Genomic DNA, 22,085 nt, shown 5'->3' with positions numbered 1-22,085 from the left:
GGCGGCCGTGCCTTCAACCGACTGGGCCCAAAGCTCTGGATTTCCCTCCCTAAACCTCCCGCCTCTCTCCCTCTCTCTCCTCCCTTAAGACACTTAAAACCTACCTCATCTGTCCCAATATCTCTTTTTGTGTCTCCGTGTCACATTTTGTTTGATAATCGCTCCTGTGAAGCGCCTTGGGACGTTTTACTCCGTTAAAGGCGCGATATAAATGCAAGTTGTTGTTGTTGGGGTGGAGAAAGGGTTTTCTTTCTTTTTATCACTCTTTTCTATCTCTCTATTTCTTTCCTTTCTCGGACTCTGTTTTCCGGGTCTGTTTACTGACACACATTACAATCTGTGTCACTCGGTGTCTAACAATGTGAGGCAATGTGTTTTATTCCCGCTGTGTTATCTCTCTGGCGGTTTGCTGATAAATGTTTAACTCGCGGCCTGTTCCCGTTAATGGTCACAAGCAGTAACAGACAGACAGAGCGTGTCTGACCGCCCTGAGATGTGGAAAAGGCATCAGTTTAGGACAAATGCATCAAATCAAATGTTCATCGAGCACCGAGAAAGACAAAAACCAGAGAGAAAGGCAGAAGGAAATAGAGAAATAAAAGCTAAATACAGACATCCTTGATGTCTCTCTATTCCATCCCCAACCGTTCAGTGTCGGGTAAAAATGTCAGTGCAAATAAATGTTTGAGAATCGGCCCAAAGAAGAAGAAACAAAATAACCCAAAACTGCCGAAACCCGGGATCGAACCAGGGACCTTTAGATCTTCAGTCTAACGCTCTCCCAACTGAGCTATTTCGGCCCCACTGTAAGTAGTACTTTTGCGTCATCCCCTTGGAATAAAATATAACCCCGGGTGGAATTGCCCCTCCCGCTCATTCCTCACTTCGGGAGAATGAGACCGACCATCAAGGAGAGATTTTCTGATCCTGTCGTTGAATCTCATTTATATTAAACATTCCTTGAACTCTCTGCCGGGGGGATTCAGAGCTGGGGTTCGCCATGAATCAGCTTCCCCTCAATTCCCAGCTTTATCAGTGAATCGACCAACAAACGCTCGACAGAGCTCAGGTTATATTAATAATAAAAACAGAAAATGCGGGAAACACTCAGCAGGTCAGGCAGCATCTGTGGAGAGAGAAACATCCTTTCAGGTCGATGACCTTTCATCAGAACTCTCTCCACAGACGCTGCCTGACCTGCTGAGTATTTCCAGTATTTTCTGTTTTTACTTCAGATTTCCAGCATCTGCAGTATTTAGCTTTTGTTTTACATCTTATATTAATGTTCTGCTGATGATATCTTAATATTATCTTGTTTTTGGGCCATTTTAATCAGGTTCATGGACAAATTCTTCCATCATCCCTTCTCCCACATCGCTTCTCTCGCTCATTCATTCTTTTCTCCTTTCAATCCAGAAGAGGGCGGGAATCAGAGCTCACCCCCCGAACCCTCCGCACACAGAGCCCCGTCTACCACTCCGTGTGATCCAAGAGACAATTCAATACATTACAGTCTGTATAAACACAGAAAGCTGACACACCAGGGGAGACCGCACAGTTTTGGACACGGAGTGAAATAAACTGAAGTGTTTATAAAAAGTTACAGATCACAACACGTGTCTCTGTCTCTCTCCGCCATCCCGGCCAGTGCTGAGTGAGCTGATCTCAACTGATGTGGCACTGAATCCCACACAGAGCAGGATGGGCACATGTTCAATCTCCAGCCTGTACTGAGTGAGCTGATCTCACGAGGTGTGCGACTGAGCCACGGAGCAAGAGAAGCCGAGGCTCAGTCCCGGGCCTGTGCCGAGTGAGCTGACTCAATGTGTTCCTGGTAATTTTGATCAACATCTTTGACTGTGGCAGCACAAGTTGGTGAAGCCGTTAAAACAGCATCCGGTTCCTTGGCTTAATAATAGAGAAATAGAACACAAAAGCAAGGAAGTTATGTTAAACGTTTATAAATAATTGTTCAGGCCTCATCTGAAGTATTGTGTCCAATTCCCGAACCACAGCAATAAGCAGCGCCTCAAATTGTTGCAGAATAGCAGCACAGCCCCTCCCACGGCCCATCCTTTTCATATCCACCCAGCAATTTCACCAGTGCTGGTTTCATCAACTTGTGCTTCTTTTTGAATTGTTCTCGGTATTATCTGTCCTGATCCTTTACTTGGCCCACTCGAATCCTAGAATCATAGAAAGGCAACAGCACGGAAGGAGGCCATTCGGCCCATCGAGTCCCCGCCGGCTCCATGCAAGAGCAATCCAGCTGGTCCCACTCACCCGCCCGATTCCCGGCAGCCCTGCAATTCTTTTCCTGTCAAGTACTTATCCATTTCCTTCTGAAGGCCATGATTGAATCTGCCTCCACCACCCCCTCGGGCAGTGCATTCCAGATCCCAATCACTCGCTGTGCAAAAAAGTTTTTCCTCATTTCACCTTTGGTTCTTTTGCCAATCACGTCAAATCTGTGTCCTCTGGTGCTTGACATTTCCACCAATGGGAACAGTTTCTCTCTATCGACTCTGTCTGTACCCTTCATGATTTTGAATATCTCGATCAAATCTCCTCACAACCGTCTCTGTTCCAAGGAGAACAACCCCAGCTTCTCCAGTCCGTCCACGTAACGAAAGTCCCTCATCCCTGCAATCATTCTTGTAAATCTCCTCTGCACCCTCTCGAAGGCCATCAGATCTTTCCTAAAGTGCGGTGCCCAGAACTGGACACAATGCTCCAGTTGTGGCCAAACCAGTGTTTTACAAAGTTTCATCATGACTTCCATAATTTTTTACTCGATGCCTCTATTTATAAATTCCAGGATCCCGTATGCTTTTTAATCGGCTTTCTTAACCTGCCTTGTCGCCTTTAACGATTTGTGCACATATACCCCCAGATCTCTCTGTTCCTGTACCTCTTTTAGAGTTGTGCCCTCTAATTTATTTTGCCTCTCCTCGTTCTTCCTACCGAAATGTATCACTTCACATTTTTCTGCGTTAAATTTCATCTGCCACGTGTCCGCCCATGCCACCAGCCTGTCGAAATCCGCTTGAAGTCTATCACTATCCTCCTCACTGGTTACTACCCTTCCAGGTTTTGTGTCATCTGCAAATTTTGAAATTGTGCCCTGAACACCCCAGTCCAAGTCATTAATATATATCAAGAAAAGCAGTGGTCCCAGCACACGGCATCTACAAATTTGTCCAATGCCCCTAGAGTGAAGCGGGATCACTTTTCACTCATAAACCAGCAACCCTGATGTTAAAATCATCTGCCGGAGAAAGACGCGATTTCAGCGCGGTGACACTGGGCCAGAGTAAAGTTCAGTTAATGTGATTGCCGAGTGGCGAGGGAGTCAAAGGATATGGGGAAAAGGCGGAAAAGTGGAGTTGAGGTAAAAATCAGATCAGCCATGATCTCATTAAATGGCGGAGCAGGCTCGAAGGGCCAAATGGCCGACTCCTGCTCCTATCTCTTATGGTCTTATGATCTTATGGTGGCGAGAGGGTGGATTTGGAACTCCTGTGCGGCTGCTTTGCGCAGGTAACACGACTTGTTACAAACTAAACCATTAATTCACCGAGCTAAAGTTTGAGGTTGTAGCGACAAGAACCTGATTACATTAATTACAGGAAATTAATGAAACTCTGTGAAAGATGAATAATTGTTGTAATCGCCATTGATCAACCGATAACTTTCTGCTGCAGACTGACAGAAACACTGACATGGACACTGGGTGACAGAGAAACTTTAATCAGTTTCAACAACAACAACTACTAATACAACGTCCATTTATATCGCACATTTAACGTAGCAAAACGTCCCAAGGGGCTTCACAGGAGCTTTTTTAAACAAAATTTGACACCGAGCCACAGAAGGAGATATTAGAAGCAGATGCTTCACGTTTCAGTGAATCTGTTTGAATTATTCATTTGATGACATTTTGTTTAACTTTCCACGGATCACTGTTGAAAGAAGAATTACCGACCACTTTTCCATCTCCTGTTGATCATGTCCACAGTAAAATTACGTGGGTAGCGCGGGAGAGAGTGAGAGAGAGAAAGAGACAGAGACCCATTCGGGAAAAGATAGAAAATGTGAGGCACATACACAGACAGACAGACACAGACACAAAGAAACAGACACACACAGAAACAGACACACATACATAGACACATAGAGTGACTCAGAAATACAGAGACAGACGATCGATAATTTGGCTGATTTTTGTTCTTTTTCTGTCGTAGATTTCGTGAAATCTTGCAGGTCAATTAAAATGAGCATAAAACTCGAGGTGTTCAATGCTGTGGAATTTTAATTCACTTCAGAATTATTAATTCTACAAGAAACTTGTTGAATTTTGAAACGCAGAGAAGAAAGGGGATGAAAAAAGACAGGATCTGAAATCTACCAGATTCGAACCTCCGCGGGGTAAACGAATGGATTTCCAAACTATCACCTTAATCACTAGTTAGTTAAAATCACAATTGCTCTGCATCCAGTCCCCGTTCAATAATATTCTGAAAGCAACAATCAGCTGTTTATTTTTCTCTGTAGTTTTTTTTAGGAAGAAGCTTGGCGAAGACATAAAATTAAAGTTGGCGTCTAATAAATGCTTCCTCCCCGTCGGGGAATTAAACCACGGACTAAGGCGGGGCAACTCACCACGATAAAAGAGAAAGAAAGAACGAAAGAAAGACAGAGTCAGTTGTTCGTTGTCTAACAAAGAGATGGAAATGTTAAAGGTTCTTTCAACGGTGGCCCGTGGAAAATTAAACAAACTGTGATCAAATAAATAGTTAAAAGAAATTCACTGACACATGAAGCATTTTTAACGCCATCTGGGGTGAGTGTAGAATCAGTATAGTAGTTCCTCGTTAGTATAGTGGTGAGTATCCCCACCTGTCACGTGGGAGACCGGGGTTCAATTCCCCAACGAGGAGGTTAAACTTTCGCTGCCTTCAAAAGCTTTTATCTCCAATATTGGATGTGGAAAGTGCAGTGCAAAACTAACTCGGAGATTCCCACTTTCCTCAATTTAAATGAACTGATATTCCAGCGGTTTTAAAATCTGCTCTGTGCGTCATTCTTCACCTCGATGTAAGACTTGCTTCTGTGAAGATGGTTGCTCACAGCTCAGCCTTGTCTTTTGCACTCACGTGCTGGGCTTTACCATCATTGAGGATGGGGATGTTCACAGAGCCTCCTCCCGTTAGTTGTTTAATTGACCACCACCATTCACAACTGGGTGTGGCAGGACTGCAGAAGATCCGTTGGTTGTGGGATTGCTTTGCTCTGTCTATAGCATGCTGCTTCTGCTGTTTGGCAAGTAGTCCTGTGTTACTTTCAGGTTATTGGAGGGTGTATGTTTGTGTGTACATGCCGGTGTGTCTTTGTGTGAGTGTGTATGTAGCTATGAATGTGTGTGTTTGTGTATGTGTGAATATGTCTGCGTGTGTCTCACTTTTTCTACCCGTTTCTGAGTGTCTCTCTCTTTCTTTCTTTCTGTCACTTTTTCCCTGTTCCCCACATAATTTTTCTCTGGACCTTGACTAACAAAGAGATAGAAAGTAAGTCTTCTTTCAACAGTGGCATGTGGAAAGTTAAACAAACTGTCATCAAAGAAGGAGTTAAAATAGATTCACTGAAACATGCATCCTTTTCATTGCTGTATGTGAGATCTTCCGAGTCTGCTTTCTCATCTGCGCCTGTTCCGAGACCTGTCTCTCTCTGTATCTCCATCTTTTTTCTTTCTGTCTGTCTCTCTCTCTCGATCGGTCTCTCCCTGTTTCGGGCTGGTGACTCAGACCCGGTCTGTCCACAGCACAATTCTGCATTTTATTTCTTGCCCATCATTGTGGTTCTCACATCGAGCTGAAGAGTGAGGCAGAGAGCAGATTTTAAAATCGCTGTGAAATCAAATTGTGGAAGTGGGAAAGGCCGAGTCAGTTTTTCATTGTATTTTCAACATCCAATATTGCAGATAAATGAAAGTGAAACTTCTAAAGCAGCAATAACCTCCTCGTCGGGAAATTGAACCCCTGTCTCCCACGTGACAGGCGGGGATACTCACCACTGTACTAACGAGGAATCGATGCTGGGTGTTACCGTACATTCACCACAGATGCTTCATGTTTTACTGATTCTTTTTGAACGATTGTTTGATGACAGTTTGTTTAATTTTCCACAGGCCACTGTTGAAAAAAGACTTCCCGACCACTTTTTCATCTCTTTGTTCAATTATGTCCAGAGTAAAATTATGTGGGGAGCGCGGGAGAGAGTGAGAGAGAGAAAGAAGGAGAAACAGACGCATTCAGGAAAACATAGAAAATGTGAGACACACGCATGCATCGACAGACACAAAAATACACAGAAAGACACACCTACACAAAGAAACAGACACACACGCATACATATAAACATAGAGTGACTCAAACATAGGGAGAGACAGACCAGAGGTTATTTGGATGATTTTTTTTATTCTTTCATGGGATGTGGGCATTGCTGGCAAGGCCAGCAGGTATTGCTCATCCCTCATTGCCCTTGAGAAGGTGGTGGTGAGCTTCCGTTCTTGAACCGCTGCAGTCTGTATGGTGAAGGTACTCCCACAGTGCTGGTAGATGGGGAGTTCCAGGATTTTGACCCAGCGATGATGAAGGAACAGCGATGTACTTCCAAGTCAGGATGGTGTGTGAATTGAAAGGGACTGTGCAGGTGGTGTTGTTCCCGTGGACCTGCTGCCCTTTTCCTTCTAGGTGGTAGAGTCGAGGTTTTGGGAGGTCCTTACGAAGAAGCTTTGGCGAGTTGCTGCATTGCTTCCTGTGGATGGTACACACTGCAGCCACGGTGCGCCGGTGGTGGAGGGAGTGAATGTTTAAGGTGGATGAGGTGCCAATCAAGCGGGCTGTTTTGTCCTGGATGGTGTCGAGTTTCTTGAGTGTTGTTGGAGCTGCTCTCATCCACGCAAGTGGCGAGTATTTCTTCACACTCCTGATTAGTGCCTTGTTGATGGTGGAAAGGGTTTGGGGAGTCAGGAGGTGAGTCAGTCGCCGCAGAATACCCAGCCTCTGATCTGCTCCTGCAGCCACAGTATTTATGTGGCTTCACCAGTTAAGTTTCCGGTGAATGGTGACACCCAGGATGTTGATGGTGGGCGATTCGGCAACAGTAATGAAATTAAATGTCAAGGGGAAGTGGTTGGACTCTCTCTTGGAGATGATCATTGCCTGTCACTTGTCTGGCGTGAATGTTAATTGCCACTTATCCGCCCAAGCCTGGATGTTGTCCAGGTTTTGCTGCATGTGAGAACGGACTGTTTCATTATCTGAGGGGTTGTGAATGAAACTGAACACAGTGCAATCAGTAGCGAACACCCCACTTCTGACCTTATGATGGAGTGAATGTCATTGATGAAGCAGCTGAAGATGGTTGGGCCTAGGACACTGCCCTGAGGAACTCCTGCAGCGATGTCCTGGGGCTGAGATGATTGGCCTCCAACAATCACTATCATCTTCCTCTGTGCTAGCTATGACGCCAGCCACTGGAGAGTTTTGTCTCTGATTCACATTTACTTCAATTTTATTAGGGCTCCTTGATGCCACACTCGGTCAAAAGCTGCCTTGGTGTCAAGGGCAATCACTCTCACCTCAGCTTTGGCATTCAGCTCTTTTGTCCATGTTTGGACCAAGGCCGTAATGAAGTCTGGAGCCGAGTGATCCTGGTGGAACCAAAACTGAGCATCGGTGAGAAGGTGATTCGTGAGTAAATGCTGCTTGATAACACTGTCGACGACACCTTCCATCACTCTGCTGATCTTTGAGAGTAGACTGATGGGGCGGTTATTGGATGAATTGGATTTCTCCTGTTTTTTGTGGACAGGACATACCTGGGCAATTAACCACTTTGTTGGGTAGATGCCAGTGTTGTAGCTGTACTGGAACAGCTTGGCTAGAGGCGCATTTAGTTCTGGAACACAAGTCTCCAGCACTGCAGCTGGGATTTTGTCAGGGCCCTTTGCCTTTGCTGAATCCAATGCGCTCAGCCGTTCCTTGATATCACGTGGGGTGAATCGAATTAGCTGAAGACTGGCTTCTGTGATGGTGGGGATCTCAGGAGGAGACCGAGAAGGATCATCCATTTGGCACTTCCGGCTGAAGATGGTTGCAAACACTTCAGCCTTGTCTTTTGCACTCACGTGCTGGGCTCTGCCATCATTGAGGATGATTGTCCATCACCATTCAGGACTGGATGTGGCAGGACTGCAGAGCTTTGATCTGCTCCGTTGGTTGTGGGATTGCTTAGCTGTGCTCTCCAGCATGCTACTTCTGTTGTTTGGCTTGCATGTAGTCCTGTGTTGTAGGACAATTGTAGCTTCACCAGGTTGACACCTCATTTTAGGTACTCCTGGTGCTGCTCCTGACACGCTCTTCTACACCCCTCATTGAACCAGGGTTGATCCATTGGCTTGTTGGTAATGGTAGAGTGAGGTATATGCCGGGCCATGAGGTTACAGATTGTGGTGGAATACAATTCAGCTGCTGCTGTTGGCCCACAGCACCAGTTTGGAGTTGCATAGATCCGTTCTGAATCTATCCCATTGAGCACGGCCACCACACAATATGCTGGACAGTGTGAAGTCGGAATTTCGTCTCCATAAGGACTATGCAGTGGTCGGTCCAACCAATGCTGTCATGGGCAGATGCATCTGCGACAGGTAGATTGATGTGGACGAAGTCCAAAAGGTTTTTCCCTCATGTTTGTTCTCTCACCACCTGCCACAATCCCAGTATGGCAGTTATGTCCTTCAGGACTCGGCCAGCAGTGGTGCTACCAAACCACTCTTGGTGATGGACAGTGAGGTTTCCCCACTCAGAGTACATCCGGTGCACTTGCTACCCTCACTGCTTCCTCCAAGTGGTGCTCAACAGGGAGGAGTAACGATTCATCAGCTGAGGGAGGTCGGTAAGTGGGAATCAGCAGGAGGTTTCCTTCCCCTTGTTTGACCTGAAACCATGACATTTCATGGTGTCCAGAGTCAACTGTTGCGGACTGTCACGGCCACTCCCTCCTGACTGTATACCACTGTGCTGCCACCTCTGGTGGGTCAAGACATACCCAGGGATAATGATCGAGGAGTCTCGGGCTTTAGCTGAAAGGCATGATTCTGTGAGTGTCGCTATTTCAGGCTGTTGCTTGACCAATCTCTGGGACAGCTGTCCCAATTTTGGCACAAGTCCCCTAATGTTCGTGAGGTGAACTTCGTAGGGTCAACTGTGCTTGGATTGCCTGAGCCTTGTTCGGTGCGTGTGGCCCGTATTGTTTTATTCTTATTACGTAGCGGGATTGTGCAACTGAGTCGCTTGTTAGGCCATTTCAGAGAACCGTTAAGAATCAACCTCATTGCTATTGGTCTGAGGACGGCATGTTTCCTTCCCTGAGGGGGGCATTAGTGAACCAGAGGGGTTTTTATGACAATCCGGTATGTTCATGGTTACCATTTCTGACAGTAGCTTTTCAGTCCAGATTTTATTTAAATAACTGATTTTAAATTCCCCAGCTCCTGTGGTGGAGATTTGAACTCATGACTCCCGATTATTAGTCCGGGCCTACTGGATTACTCGTCCAGTAACATAATCACTATGCGACCGTACCCTTTCCCTTGGGCTTAAGGGAGAGGAGACGAGAACTGTACCAGGGTGGCCGAACAGTGTGAGAGAGAGTAATGGTTTTAACGAGGACAACCGCATAAAAAGTGGAGGTGAGAGTGTGATTGAGCAGATCGGTCGCTGCAGAAATGTCATGGTGAATGGAGGGCCAAAGGCTGGACAGTTGGGACTTTGAAATTGTGATTGTAAGTGACTTGGGGGGAGGGTTTTTTTGATGGGCGAACACAGAATGAAGTGGGTTTTGGAGGGGGAAGGGTGATGTGGGTACAGAGGGATACAAGGAAGTGATCAGGGATGGCCTTATCCAGCAGTATAGTGATGAGTGTCTTCGCCTGTCACGTGGAAAGACAGGAGTTCAATTCCTCCGATGGGGCGATTAAACTTTCTGCCTTCAAAAGCTTCACTTTCATTTATCTGCAATATTGGATGCAGGAAATACAGAGCAATACTGACTCGGAGTTTCTCACTTGCCACAATTTAATTTCACTGATATTCCAACGGTTTTAAAATCTGCTCTCTGTCACTCTTCACCTCGATGTCAGAACCACAATAATGAGGAAGAAATGAAACGAACAATCTTGCTGTGAATAACATCAACAATAACTTGCATTTATATTGCACCTTTAAGGTGGTGAAACGTCCCAAGGCGCTTCAAAGGAGCGATTTTAAAACAAAATTTGACACCGAGCCACATAAGGAGACATTAGGACAGGTGACCAAAAGCTCGGTCAAATACGCAGGTTTTACGGAGTGTCTTAAAGGCGGATGTGAAAGGTGCTATATAAATGAAAGTTCTTTGTTTCTCACAGGGGGCCGTGTCTTGTTCCTCGTCTCATTGAGATCTCAGTTAATTGGTCTGTTCTCTCCACAGATGGGGCCCGACTCGCTGAGTGTTTCTAGAATGTTGTGTGTGACTCGGGTTTTAGAGTAAATGATAAAAGGACTGTCGTCAAACACTAGGCCATGAGCTGCTGCCCAGCTGCTGAGTGACCTGTCGGGACATTGTTGCTTGCTTCCCTTCAGCTTGTGGTTCTGGATTTTTGGTGCACTGTCCCTTTAAGAGCTGTGGTCTGCCTGCAGCGGTCAGACAAGTATCAAAGGCTCCCAGAACTATGCTTGGCTCTGTCTTTCACTGAGATGCAGAGATCAGCCGGACTTTAACGTAAATTCCACCAGCTGGCAGAAAAGAGTGAGTAACAACTCGTTTGAGACCATAGTGTGAGCTGCGGCCAATAATAAAGAAGTGAAAAATTATCTTATAAGAACAGAAGTGGGTCATTCAGCCCCTCGATCCTGTGCCGCCATTCAGTCAGATCATGGCTGATCTGTACCTCAACTCAAATTACCCGCCTTTGATCCATATCCCTTGATATCTTCATCAAATAAAAATCTATCAATCTCAGTCTCAAAAATCATTTTGAGTTAACTAACGTTAGCCAGAAAGAGAGGAAATCAGGAAGAAAATGGAGTTCCAGAGAAAGAGGGAATAAAAGAGGTAGATTAACAGAGAGAGAAATTTGGGAGTCAAGTAAAAGGAGTTTGTGTGAGGGAGAGAGGCCTGGGAATTGAGAGAGACAGAAAGAGGGGGAATGAGTGAAACAAGGTGACACGGACTGTGCTAAATTACATAGTAGGGCGAGAGAGGGAACAGCAGGACCGGCCTGGGAATGGGAGTACAGAAGATTCAAGTAAAAATGTTACATTGGTGAACTGGGTTTCGATATTTCTTACACTGTGTGCTTGTGGTTTCAATCTTCATGTAATTTATTAAACTTAAAAATTGTGACTCTTTCATTATACAATTCATTGTTCCAAAAGGTTACTTAGCTGGTCGATGTGTAATGTTCCGTCACCTTAATGAGTGTGATAGTCAAAGGTCAGATGGGACCAAAACTTATTTGTTCAGGAGTCTGTAAATAATATGTGATGTCAGTCGGGATGCGATCTAATTATCCCATTAGGGGTTTATTTACATATAAGTATCCCGCTGTTTTAACTTCGTTACCTGACTATGATGTGGAGATGCCGGTGATGGACTGGGGTTGACAATTGTAAACAATTTTACAACACCAAGTTATAGTCCAGCAATTTTATTTTAAATTCACAAGCTTTCGGAGGCTTCCTCCTTCCTCAGGTGACTATCGCAGTTCGCATACCTCTTCACAGCACCGAAAGACATCGTCTCCACACAGAAATGCATTTGTCTCCATTTACGCAGATAGAATTCGTTTATTACCCTGTTCTGGCAGCAATTGGAGTACCTGGTAAGTCATTATCAGCACGTACGGTGTAAGTAACAGAATGTTTAACGATATTGCTGTTTGTGCTCTGAGCCTGGTAAATGTAGAATGTTATTCTTCACCGTTTTGTGATACAGTTAAAACTTCCATCCTTGTCCCATTGGTCAATGCACCGAGTAACTCACCCTCGCTCTGTGCTGAACTGTCGAGTCTGGGGTCTAAATGTGTCCTTGGTGCTCCCTGGCCAGGCAGGGGTAAAACAGGCAGGGCGCACAGTCCTGAGTGTAATCCACTGCCTCCTGGTGGAAAGCGCGCCTGTTGTGGAGATCGGGTGAGGAAGGACCGGGTGAGATTGTCGTGTTTCCCGAGGACCGATCGCCTGGGGTTCCGGAGAGCAGATTGTGGCTGTGTATCCCGGCATGAGTCAGTGTCTTCAGGATAGAAAGACAGGGAACAAACGGAATACGCATCAGATAAATAAAACATATGACAGAAACTGTCCTCCTCACTCGAAGGTACAATCTTGTGTTCCCGTCAAATGTTCCTCTCAGATCATAATTATATTTCAGCAAAATGGCTTCACAGGACTTTTGATGTATTTGATGTTTAAAGTATTGTTTGGACTAGTTGAATGACGATGACTGTATACTTCAGTCCATGTGTGTTATTGTGGAGAGTGGGGAAACCAGTCTTGACACTGGTTCGGGAGGGGGATGAACTGGAGACCATGAGTGAGAGTTGGCGGTGATTTGTTCTTATTCCGCGCGGCTCCTGGGATCGATCTCTTATTCCGAGGATCCGACTGTCCTTTGTTTTTCTCACGCCTTGTGCTGAGATATAAAGACTGGACCTGGTTATAACTGGAGCACGTTACAGAATTAAATTCCTTGACATATTGTGTCATGATGCATTCACAATACTCCACTGGAAACCTCATCTAATTAATTACTGAAAGATGACGGGCAGCAACTCAATACCAGGCTCGTGTTTTCAATGTATTTTCTAAAATCAAAGTCTCTGGTATTGTGTGGGTCAAATCATTAGGTTTTCCCCCGCATTACGATTTAAGCCAAATCCAGAGTCACCTTGTCTGTATTTCCTGATTTAACTCGTCTTGTCGCCTTTCACTTTCATCGTTGGTGACGTCCTGCCCCGCGGACCTCCCAGTGTCGGAATCGACTGAATAAACTTAATCTCAAGGATCACAAGTGAAGACTCAGCTGTCGGGTGAGGGATCCCGGGGCCACCGTCACCCGAAAGGAACCTCCCAGAATGAGCTGCTCCTTCGGAACAGGAGGCAGAAGCCAAGGGGAAAAACCAATAAATAAACACAATCATAGCCCATGTACATCGGTTAAACTGAGAGCTCATTGATCAGCCCGGTTAGTGATTTCACTGTTTCTGTCTCTCTCTTTCTCTCAGTGAACTTGCTGGCGATTGTGATCCTGTCCCGTGGAAAGTGCGGTCTCTCCAAATGTATCACTCGCTACCTGGTGGCCATGGCGACGGCGGATCTCCTGGTGATTGTCTGTAATGTGATCTTATATCGGATTGCTCATCTTTATTGGTGGGACACTTTCCTGCTCCACACTCCTGTTTGCAGATTCATTCTCTTCCTGGCTCCGACTGCCACAGACAGTTCTGTTTGGTTAACGGTCGCTTTTACCTTTGATCGTTTTGTAGCCATTAGTTGTCAGAAGCTGAAAACAAAATATTGCACCGAGAAAACTTCACTTGTGATTATCGTGACTTTGAGCGCGCTGTTCGGTTTAAAGAACATTCCCCGGCCCTTCGTGTATGATCATTACCGTACTGTTAACAATATACCACGGGGTTGTCGTGTATCATCACAGTTTTATATTCGACCCGCATGGATCGCATTTTCTTGGATTGAACAGCTGTTAACCCCGTTGCTTCCATTCTGTTTGATTTTATTGTTTAATGCTCTCACCGTCAGACGCATTTCAGTGGCCAGTCGGGCCCGAAGGAGCCTCCGGGACCTCAGCAATGGTGAGAATGACAAGGACCCTGAGATGAAGAACCGCAGAAGGTCCATCGTTTTACTTTTTGCCATATCCGCCAGTTTTATCCTGCTCTGGATGACAACGGTCGTATATTTTTTATATTATCGAATTTCAGGTGTCTTTAACCACCGATCTTTGTTTAACCCTTTTGCAACCTTCGAACAAGCGGGAATTCTGCTTCAGCTTCTGAGTTCCTGCACGAACACGGCCATTTACACAGTGACCCAGAGTAAGTTCAGAGAGGAGCTGCTCAATGTGATTAAATATCCGTTTACTCTAATTGGTAAATTGGTCAAATGAGGAAAACGGCTGAAGTGAAGCTGGAACTGACTTCCCAACATCACAACTCAATTCCAGATCACAATTATCACCTCAATTTACCAAAGGGACTCAGCATCAGGGCCATCGATATCTCCTTCAAACACATTTCTTCTCAAAAGTTAGATCAAAATTTAATTTTACAGCAGCCGACAAAAAATGAGCAAAAGCAACAGACAGTAACATTATCAAAACATGTTCCTGTATTCAGATCATTTTTTAAAAACGTCCTCAGGGAGTCTGACCCGAAATGTAATTGTCCGGAGGAAGGGCTGTGAATTAGCGACTGGATATTAGTTTCCACCGGACCGGAGTAATAATCGAGCCCCGCCTACAGCATCTGTGGGGTTAATTCTCTCTTTTTTAACTATTTCTGGGCCCCCTTAAAACATTCCTGTAACTCTGTCTGTGATATTTTAACAGCCGTTGGTCCTCAATAGTCTGGGAATCACTGATGGTTTTTTTTTCTGCCTTCTCCCGGATTCAGGAGGCAGGCAAGGGCTGTCGTTTTGCTCTGCTCAGACCTCCACTCAGCTCGGTTCTGAAGTGTTTACTGGAAGTGCAGTCAGAATGACGCTTGATTTTTTTTGATTTTTTTGTGTTTTTAGGCCCCCCTTTCACAAGAAGCGGGGTTTAGGGTGTGTTCCTGTGCAGAAAAACCAAACAACCCAAAATAAGTGTCAAATTTAAATTTTATTATATCGGTCCAGGATGCACTCCAGCCCCTGCGGTGCCCCCCGGTCGCGGAAAGCCCCAAGCGAACCGGCAGACACCGCGTGCTCCATCTCCAGGGCCACCCAGGCGCGGAGAAATCCGGGGAAGAGAGGCCGACAGTTGGAGCGACCGCCCCCACGGGCCCCGTCTAACCTGGACCTGTGGATGGCCACCTTGGACAGGCCCACGAGGAGATCCTCCGACTGACCCGCCCTCCTCCTCACCCGGTGGCCAAAGATGAGGAGCGTGGGACTGAAACGCAGCCAGAAGTTGTGGAGCAGCCCCTTTAAATAGTGGAACAGGGGCTGCAACCTCTCACACTCCTTGTAGACATGAAACACGGAAGCATCCAGGCGCAGAAGGTCTGTTGATGTTTCAAAACAGACGTTAAGCCTTTTTTTTAAAAATCAGGCCAATGACTCAGTTAGAATAGTCGATGGAGGAATTTCACAGGAGTAGATGAAGTTTCCGTCACTCAGAAGGGATTAACAGAGAGTAAAGCCGGGTTAGCTGGAGGCACTGCCGCAGAAGGGGAACCGAGGAATGAGTGAATGCACAGAAGGCCAGTGTTGGAGGATCAAAGAGTGTGGGACATGGAGATGGAGGCGTTTGCAGAGGTAGGACAGGCAAACCTTGGAGGGACTTTTCGGGAATGTGTTGAGGGTCAGGAAACCAAAGGAAGTCAATGAGATCTGATCAGTGGAGCAATGGGAGGGCGGGGTATGGGGATCAGCAGGGAGGTGATCGAAGAGGAGGAGTCCAGAGATAATGCTCAAAGGAAGAGACGTTGACAAAGCAGGAAGGGGTGAGGCCAATGTGTGTTTGGAAGAAATCCACGGCAACACCACAGAGGTTAGGGGGAGAAGGTGAATTGTACAGACAGGCAGTGAGGATTCAGAAAGTACCTTGTATGACAGTGTTACCACTCATCAGACAAGTTTCAGTCAGAAAGAGAAAGAGACAGTGAAAGGGGAAAACGCCAAATACAGGGTCAGGGACACACAGGGAGACAGGGTCAGGGACACACAGGGAGACGGGGTCAGGGACGCACGGGGAGACGGGGTCAGGGACGCACGGGGAGACGGGGTCAGGGACGCACGGGGAGACGGGGTCAGGGACGCACGGGGAGACGGGGTCAGGGACGCACGGGGAGACGGGGTCAGGGACGCACGGGGAGACGTGGTCAGGGACGCACGGGGAGACGGGGTCAGGGACATAGATTTTTTTAAAAAATAAACATGGCTCAAGTTAGCTCAGTTCCTGTAGACAGCATGTTGTACAAAGGGCGTTATCACTGATATATGAATAACCCTCTTTGTAACTAAGTGACAAATTTCAGGAGTTTGTTGGATCCCTTTTGTACAATGTGTGACTTTGCCAGTAAGGGGTTGGACTGTGTAAGAAATCTCCATGTGCTGTGTTAATAAAACTCTGGTCCTGGTGTCACTGGGGATCTGCTCTCTCGTTACTGTAAGAAATCTCCATTAAATGAATAATCTGTGAATCTAAATAGCTGAGATCATCTTAAAGAATGGCTGACCTGCAGCATGAACACAGCTGTCCGTGGGCCTGTCTCTCTGTCTCCCACCTTCCCGTTCGAGTCTCTATCTCTCTCTCTGACACGGTCTGTATCTGTCTTCATCCCTCTCTATCTCCCATTGCCTATCTCACTATTCCTGCTGCCCTGCTTATTTGCCTCCAACTCCTTGCACACGAGTGTATCTCTCTTCCTCCCTGTCCCTTTCACTCGATCCGCACCCCTCCCTACCTTGCTCCCCATCTCCCATTCTCTCCCAACCGAGTTCTCACCTCTGAGTCCACCTCACTGTTTCCTTACCCCTCACTCTCTCACTTCCTTTTCATCCCTCTCTATCATCCCCATCAATCGCTCTTTACCCTCTCTCTTCCCTCCCACTCTGTCCCTATCCACTTTCTCTCTGTGCCTGGCTCTGTTCTCTGCAATTTTGCAGAACCGTTTTCTACACAATCCCTTCATTTTGCCCCGTTCCTGGATCTCTCTGTCTGCCGTCCACCCCTCTCTGTTTAAGTTGCTCCCTTTCTTTATCCACCCTCCCTCTCTCTGTATATTCCATTTCTCTGTCTCTCCACATCCCTCCCTCTCACTACCCATCTCTCTCTATATATTCCATTTCTCTGCCTTCAACTGCAGCTGCCACCTATTTGTTCACTCCACTCCATGGTTGATGTTCAGAGATTATGAGGGTGATTTTAAAACGGAGCCGGGAAAGGGGCGGGGGTCAATTTGAGGTCAGGAAACCCATTAGTACGGGTTTCCGTGACATCCTTAAGATTTTGACGGAAGGACATCTTTTATTTTTTTTGTTTCCCGTCTGACTGACCGGTTGATTGACAGGCTGGTCTCAGTGGGACGGGAAACCAGCCAGGGAGAGGACGTCTTCAGGTAAGTCTTTGTTTGCATGGATGGGGGGCACGGGTGAGCACGGGGCATAGATGGGCATAGGTGGGCACGGGGGTCGCTAGTCATGTGGGATGGGATCGGGGGTCATTGCAGGGGTCAGCAATCATTGAGGGGAATGTCGGGGGTCGGAGGGGGAGGATCGGGGTCGGGGGTCCGGGATCGGGGGAGGGGTGTCGGTGCAGGTAGACTTGTTGGGCCTGGGGGAAGCACTCCTGCTCCTCAGGGCCCACAAGCTGTGCCTTTCCAGGCACCTGCCTGTTACTCTCGGGCCTTCTCACCTCCTTTCACGAGGAGTAAAACAGAAGGCCCAGGAATCCTGGCCACCCAGGGTGGAAATCGGGAATTAGTAAAAAATGGATGCCTGAAGCCTCCTTGAAAGGTTATGAGGCCCGACCCGCCCCCTGGGAGCGGGTTGGTCGCCCGCCCCTGTGAAAACGGGAAATGGGCGGGTTGGAGGCAGGTCTGAAATGGTGGCAATTTTCAATGCACCCCCGCCCCCAACCCACCCGTTCTTTACTTTTAAAATCGAGCCCTATATTTTCAGGCTGGTGATACATCAACACAAGTTGCTCAGTTTCCATTAAACTTTGTGGACAGTCAGTTGCAATTTTACTCACAGGGCCTAGGTTCATTATTCATGAACTAAGCAAAGATATGCTCTGCATATTAGAAGATTAAATTAGTGAAGTTTTGTTACTATTATTATTAATTCTATCAAACCCTCTCATAACCTTAAAGATCTCCATCAGGTCACCTCTCAGTCTTCTCTTTTCTGGAGAAAAGAGCCCCAGCCTGTTCAATCTTTCCTGTTAAGCATAACCTCTCGGTTTTGGTATCATCCTCGTAAATCTTTTTTTCACCTACTCTATAGAGTGCCTCTATATTCTTTTTATAATATGGAGACCAGAACTGTTCACAGTACTCCAAGTGTGGTCCAACCAAGGTTCCATACAAGTTTAACATAACTTCTCTGCTTTTCAATTCTATCCCTCTGGAAATGAACCCCAGTGTTGGTTTGCTTTTTTAATGGCCTTATTAACCTGTGTCGTTACTTTTAGTGATTTGTGTATCTGTACCCCGAGACGCCTCTGCTCCTTTACCCCATTATTGAAGCAGTGGCCCACTTATTCTTCCCATCATAATTTAAAACCTCACACTTATCTATATTGAGATTCATTTGCCAGTTACACACCCATTGTGCAAATTTATTTATATCTTCCTGTATTGTGTCGCACTCCTCCTCAGTATTAACTATACCCCCCAGTTTGGAGTTGTCCGCAAATTTTGAAATTATACTTCCAATTCCCAAGTCCAAATCGTTTATATAAATGGTGAAGACAGTGGTCCCAGCACCAATCCCTGTGATTCACCACTCAGACCTTTTGCCAGTCTGAGTAACTACCTTTAACACTTACTCTCTGTTTTCTGTTTTGTACCCAGCTTGCTATTAATTCTGCTCTTTGTCCCCTGACTCCACCTGCTCTGATCTTATCTGAGTGAGATCATTAATTAAACACAATATTTGCAGTGGGCCCATTCCCAGTAAATAATGGATTGATGCTGCCCAGACTGTTTAATGTGGGATCCTTACAAGTAGCAGGTAGAACAGATTTGCCTCCTGTCAGTGTGGGCTGTATTCAAACACAGGCATTAGAGGCTGAAATTACCAACATCCAGCCCACGGGAACCCACAGACACCTCCATAAGAACAGAAACTCGCACAGTAATAGTATAAAATACAACAAGAGAAATGGATTGTGTGTCACAACAAACAATTGGGGCACAGAAGTACGTGATGTGGATACAACATTAACAATCCTTCGTGTTCGATTGGAAGGATTCCCCCATTGTGCAGCGATGAGGCTTTCTGCCAAAGTCATTTGGCAGAACACCTCATCGCCAGAGCTTTCAAACAAGCACCAAGACGTAGTTTGGCTGGTGGTGAGAAGGGCCCTTCCCGCCAGATCCTTCATGCACTCCCGACCTCTCAGTGCCAACGTGCGCTGTCCCCGAGGAAGCTGCGGTGGAGACAAGACCGTCACCCATCTCCTCCTGGAATGTCCCTTTGCAAAGACGATATGGAGAGAGATGCAGTGGTATCTGTCCAGGTTCATGCATACAAATTAAGAGCAGGAGTAGGCCATTCAGCCCCTCGAGCCTGCTCTGCCATTTGATAAGGTCATGGTTGATCTGATTGTGATCTCAACCGTAGTTTCCCATTTACCTATGATAACCTTTGACTCCCTTGTTAATCAGGAATCTATCCAACTTAGCCTTAAAAATATTCAATGACCCTGCCTCCACTGCTCTCCGGGGAAGGGAGTTCCACAGACTCACGACCCTCAGAGAAAAAATTCTCCTCATCTCCATCTTAAATGGGAGACCCCTTACTTTTAAACTGTGGCCCCTGGTTCTAGTTTCTCCCTCAAGGGAGCAGTTCTGTAACACATGATTCTGTGCTTTATGGGCTATTCCCAGGGAAGCATTCCGAGACAGATATCAACTGCTGCCGGAAGACCATCAACTCGGTGAAAGATGCCATTTGGTCTGCCCGAAACTTGCTGGTCTTCCAGTGCAAGGAGCTGTCCTCGACCGAGTGTTTTTCAACTGCCACATTCCAAGGTCCAGGACTACGTGCTCAGGGATGCACTGAAGCTGGGTGCGGCCGCCGCAAAGGCTCTGTGGGGAAAGGCTATCGTTTAGAGCTCTCCCGCAATTGTAAACCGAGGGGCTGCAATCAGGGAAAACCCACCTCGGGCAGAATGTAAAATACAAATTTATGTAATGAATCGTAATGTACTGCAATGAATCTGTAATCAATAAGCTTATTGATTGTAATGCAATAAGGCACCCTAGAGTGTCATGAACTGTAATTATGAACAATGTGTAACTGTATTGTTGGAATCATAATTGAACTGTACTTTATGTATCTTGCAAATTGTATAATCTGTATTGTGTATGTTTGAAATGTGATGACAACTGTATTGCAAGTAGTGTTACAAATTTTATGAATAAAGTATATTTTTTGAAAAAAAAATCTGTTCTTATCAGTTTAATATCTGATACGTCCCTTATCTGGGGACCGTATATTAATTTGATTTTTGGAACAGGGAGATGGAATAGGGGCTTGCTCCGTCCACTCCACGCATCGACCCAGTATTGCAGTGTCTCTGGGAACGGTGCACCTCCCTGTGGGGAGATATTCAAAATGAAAAACAGGTTTTTCCAGTGTCTCTGTATGTATTATTACTGAGAATAAAGTTGATATTTTGTACTTAAAAAAAATGTGGAATAAATCCTCAATTAAAGCTGTGAAGATTAACTAGATAAATATTGAGGTGGAAATGATATTGAAGATTTCCAAACTGGACCTGAAACCTAAACTGACCAGAATTACAAAGTGACCCAGAACCCCAATCTTCTGTAGACACTTGCACGACAAGGCAAACACACAATGTTACAATCCAAAACTGACACTGAAACATAACTTGACCTAAATCCCCAAACTAACCCTTAATCAGACACTGAACCATTTCCCCAAACTGAAGCAGAACCAGAGCGAGTCACAAACCTAAACTTAACCAGAACCCAACAATGACTCTGAACAAAACAAGCAACAACTCTCAATCTGATCCTCAAACCTAAACAACACGGTGCCCAACACTGGAAGACCCTAAACTCACATACAAACCTCAAATAAACCAGGAACTGTAAAATGACCCAGAGACACAAACCCTACCTGAACCCAAACTAAACTGAATTGAACATGAATGCCCAAACTTCTGAACAACCTCAACTTGATCTGGAACATAAAAGTGCCCTGGAATCCTGAACATACACAGAACTCCCTGTGAACAAGAGCCCTCTGCCCTTCTTGAGACCCTCTGATCCAAAGTACTTTAGAGACCAAAAACACTAAGCTGCACAAAACCCTAAATCAGCTCACGAACCCCGAGTGACCCAGAAACTTAAACTGACCTGGAACCCGAAACTGATCCAGAATCCCAAAAGTGACAGGTACCCTAAACTGACCATCAACGAAATACTGAGTCAGAACCTGAAAATGATCCAGAATCTTACATTCAACATAACTACAAAGTAACCCACAATTCTAAACTCACATTAAGCCCCAAATTAATATGTAAATTGAAATGACTGGATACCCTAAACATCCCAAAACCCAGTGATCCAGAGCCCTAAATCGAAGATAAAACCCTAAACCTGTACCGAAACATAAACTGACCCAGACCCTCATACTGACACTTTCCGTCGCCTAAATTGTTGCAGTTCCAAAGGAACTCGAGTCAATCCAAGAGCTCCGGTCCTCTGGATTTCCCTCTCAGAGTGGAAGAACGTTAAACTGTTCCAGAATCCTAAACTGACCTGGAACCCGGAACCAAAGCAAAACTGCAACCAACTCAGAATCACAGGCTGATCTAAACCCTAAACTGATCCATTATCCTGAACGGACTCAGAATATTAAAATACAGCAAACCCAAAGCAGACCCGAAACACCAAGCAGACCTGGAAACCCGACCTGGCCCAGAACCCTAGCTGACTCCACTGGTTCACTTGTTAGTTCTGTCGTTTGTTTCAGGCTCTTCTGCTGTTTTTGAGATATGATGTAATGTTAGGGATCATCGAGATCAGTCTGTGAGTATCAGTCTTTGCCGGGGTCCTGTGGAAT

The 22,085-nt window shown here is 45.9% G+C and overlaps 1 protein-coding gene, 1 non-coding gene and 1 pseudogene across 2 annotated transcripts; 2 read left to right on the top strand and 1 right to left on the bottom strand.

Annotated features, from left to right (window-relative positions):
• Window positions 1-727: 727 nt before the first annotated feature.
• On the bottom strand, window positions 728-800 carry trnaf-gaa (transfer RNA phenylalanine (anticodon GAA)). The gene has a single exon. It is a non-coding gene; the product is annotated as a tRNA-Phe (tRNA).
• Window positions 801-8,615: 7,815 nt separating this feature from the next.
• Window positions 8,616-14,248, top strand: LOC137302270 (probable G-protein coupled receptor 139). The gene is made up of 2 exons (XM_067971917.1): window positions 8,616-8,710; window positions 13,281-14,248. Exons 1-2 carry the CDS (start codon window positions 8,616-8,618, stop codon window positions 14,224-14,226), a joined length of 1,041 nt encoding a protein of 346 aa, XP_067828018.1. The 3' UTR covers window positions 14,227-14,248.
• Window positions 14,249-20,416: 6,168 nt separating this feature from the next.
• Window positions 20,417-20,588, top strand: LOC137302592 (U2 spliceosomal RNA; annotated as a pseudogene).
• The last annotated feature ends 1,497 nt before the right edge of the window (window positions 20,589-22,085 follow it).

The sequence above is a fragment of the Heptranchias perlo genome, chromosome 35 (genome assembly GCF_035084215.1).
Source record: "Heptranchias perlo isolate sHepPer1 chromosome 35, sHepPer1.hap1, whole genome shotgun sequence".
Lineage (NCBI taxonomy): Eukaryota > Metazoa > Chordata > Chondrichthyes > Hexanchiformes > Hexanchidae > Heptranchias > Heptranchias perlo.
Note: the sequence above shows the minus strand (reverse complement) of the source record. Positions and strands in the feature narration are given on the sequence as shown.